The sequence below is a fragment of the Amphimedon queenslandica genome, unplaced genomic scaffold (genome assembly GCF_000090795.2).
Source record: "Amphimedon queenslandica unplaced genomic scaffold, v1.1 AMPQUscaffold_10172, whole genome shotgun sequence".
NCBI classification, from domain to species: Eukaryota; Metazoa; Porifera; class Demospongiae; order Haplosclerida; family Niphatidae; genus Amphimedon; species Amphimedon queenslandica.
Window position 1 is genome coordinate 4,256 of NW_003549557.1, and position 1,249 is coordinate 5,504.

General features: G+C 32.4%; 1 protein-coding gene across 2 annotated transcripts; it reads right to left on the reverse strand.

Annotated features, from left to right (window-relative positions):
• Nucleotides 1-1,088, reverse strand: LOC100639256 (protein groucho-1-like). Of its 2 annotated transcripts, none has more exons than XM_020006271.1 (4): nucleotides 809-1,088; nucleotides 343-523; nucleotides 96-204; nucleotides 1-24 (listed from the first exon to the last, which is right to left on the reverse strand). In XM_020006271.1, the coding sequence occupies exons 1-3, from the start codon at nucleotides 1,033-1,035 to the stop codon at nucleotides 97-99; spliced, it is 516 nt and encodes a 171-aa protein (XP_019861830.1). In that variant the 5' UTR covers nucleotides 1,036-1,088; the 3' UTR covers nucleotides 1-24; nucleotide 96. The 2 variants fall into 2 exon arrangements, with proteins under 2 accessions (XP_019861830.1, XP_011408410.2); XM_011410108.2 differs by having other exon boundaries at nucleotides 1-27.
• Nucleotides 1,089-1,249: the final 161 nt, after the last annotated feature.

A 1,249-nucleotide genomic window follows, 5' to 3' on the forward strand; every position in this document is an offset into this window, starting at 1 on the left:
TATTCATTACAAGTCAAATATCACCTACTGGACACAACAATAAATAAAATAATGACAATTACTTTTTATACTATAGTAAACTATTCAAACTATACCTCATAGTATAACTTCATACACTGTAGCCTTCTTGTCTCCAGATCCAGTAACAATAAAACGATCGTCAACTGATATGTCACAGCTTAAAACACTACTGCTTTCAGACATCTGTATGTATAGGATACAATCATTATTTCATTGTACATTAATGTATAATTATAAATAAGACTACACACACACATATAATAATAGTAACAAGTACAAATACCACTGTACAGTTAATGTTAATAATAATGGACTATGTACCTGGAATATACTAGCACCATAAGGTGTTCTCCATGCATTTAGTAGATTATCCTTTCCTGTAGTTATAAACCATTTACCACTGTGAGCAAACTTGAGTGACAGTACACAAGACTCGTGTAAATGTAACTGATACTTATCTGGACCACTCACACGAAGGACTTCAACACTACTGCTCTCCATACTAATAATACATAAACACACACACACATTAAACCATTGGTTTATCTAATACTGCTAATAATTAATAAGACTATTGCTATATAAAGTATACAAGCATACAGTGATATAGTGGGATTAATTTTGTAGTTCTAAAGCTTTCAGCATTTGATCCTCATACACTAATTTGTGGGTTTAGTTTTCATTGATGACAATATATGGAGCCTGTAACAAGTAGCTACTTTATGTTTGTTTCATGCAATGGAAATAACGTAAGCAATATAATAACTTTAAAATACTTTTATCTTACCCCACTGCTAGCCAATCAGAAGTAGGACAATATCCTAATGAGAATATCTGACTATTAAAGTCTTGCTGTTGTAGTTGTCTTCCTTCTCTTAGATCCCAACATCTTACAGTAGCATCAAGACTACCAGTCCATAGTTTATTACCATCAGGTGCAATATCAACACAACTAGCTCCATCAGTGTGACCTCTTAATAGTCTTGTCATCTCACGATTACGAAGATCCCACATAGCAATATTACCATCACTGCAACAACTGAAGCATGACTATATAAGGAAATAACAGGAAGAGGGAGAGAGAAAGAGGTAGGCGGTTAATATTATTAGCAAAATTTTTTTGTAATTGTCCTAAATTTTTTAACATATAGCGTTTTGGCTACAGCTAAAAATTGCAAATAATTTTTATCAAAATTTGCTCCAACTTTTTAGGTAACATAGACATATC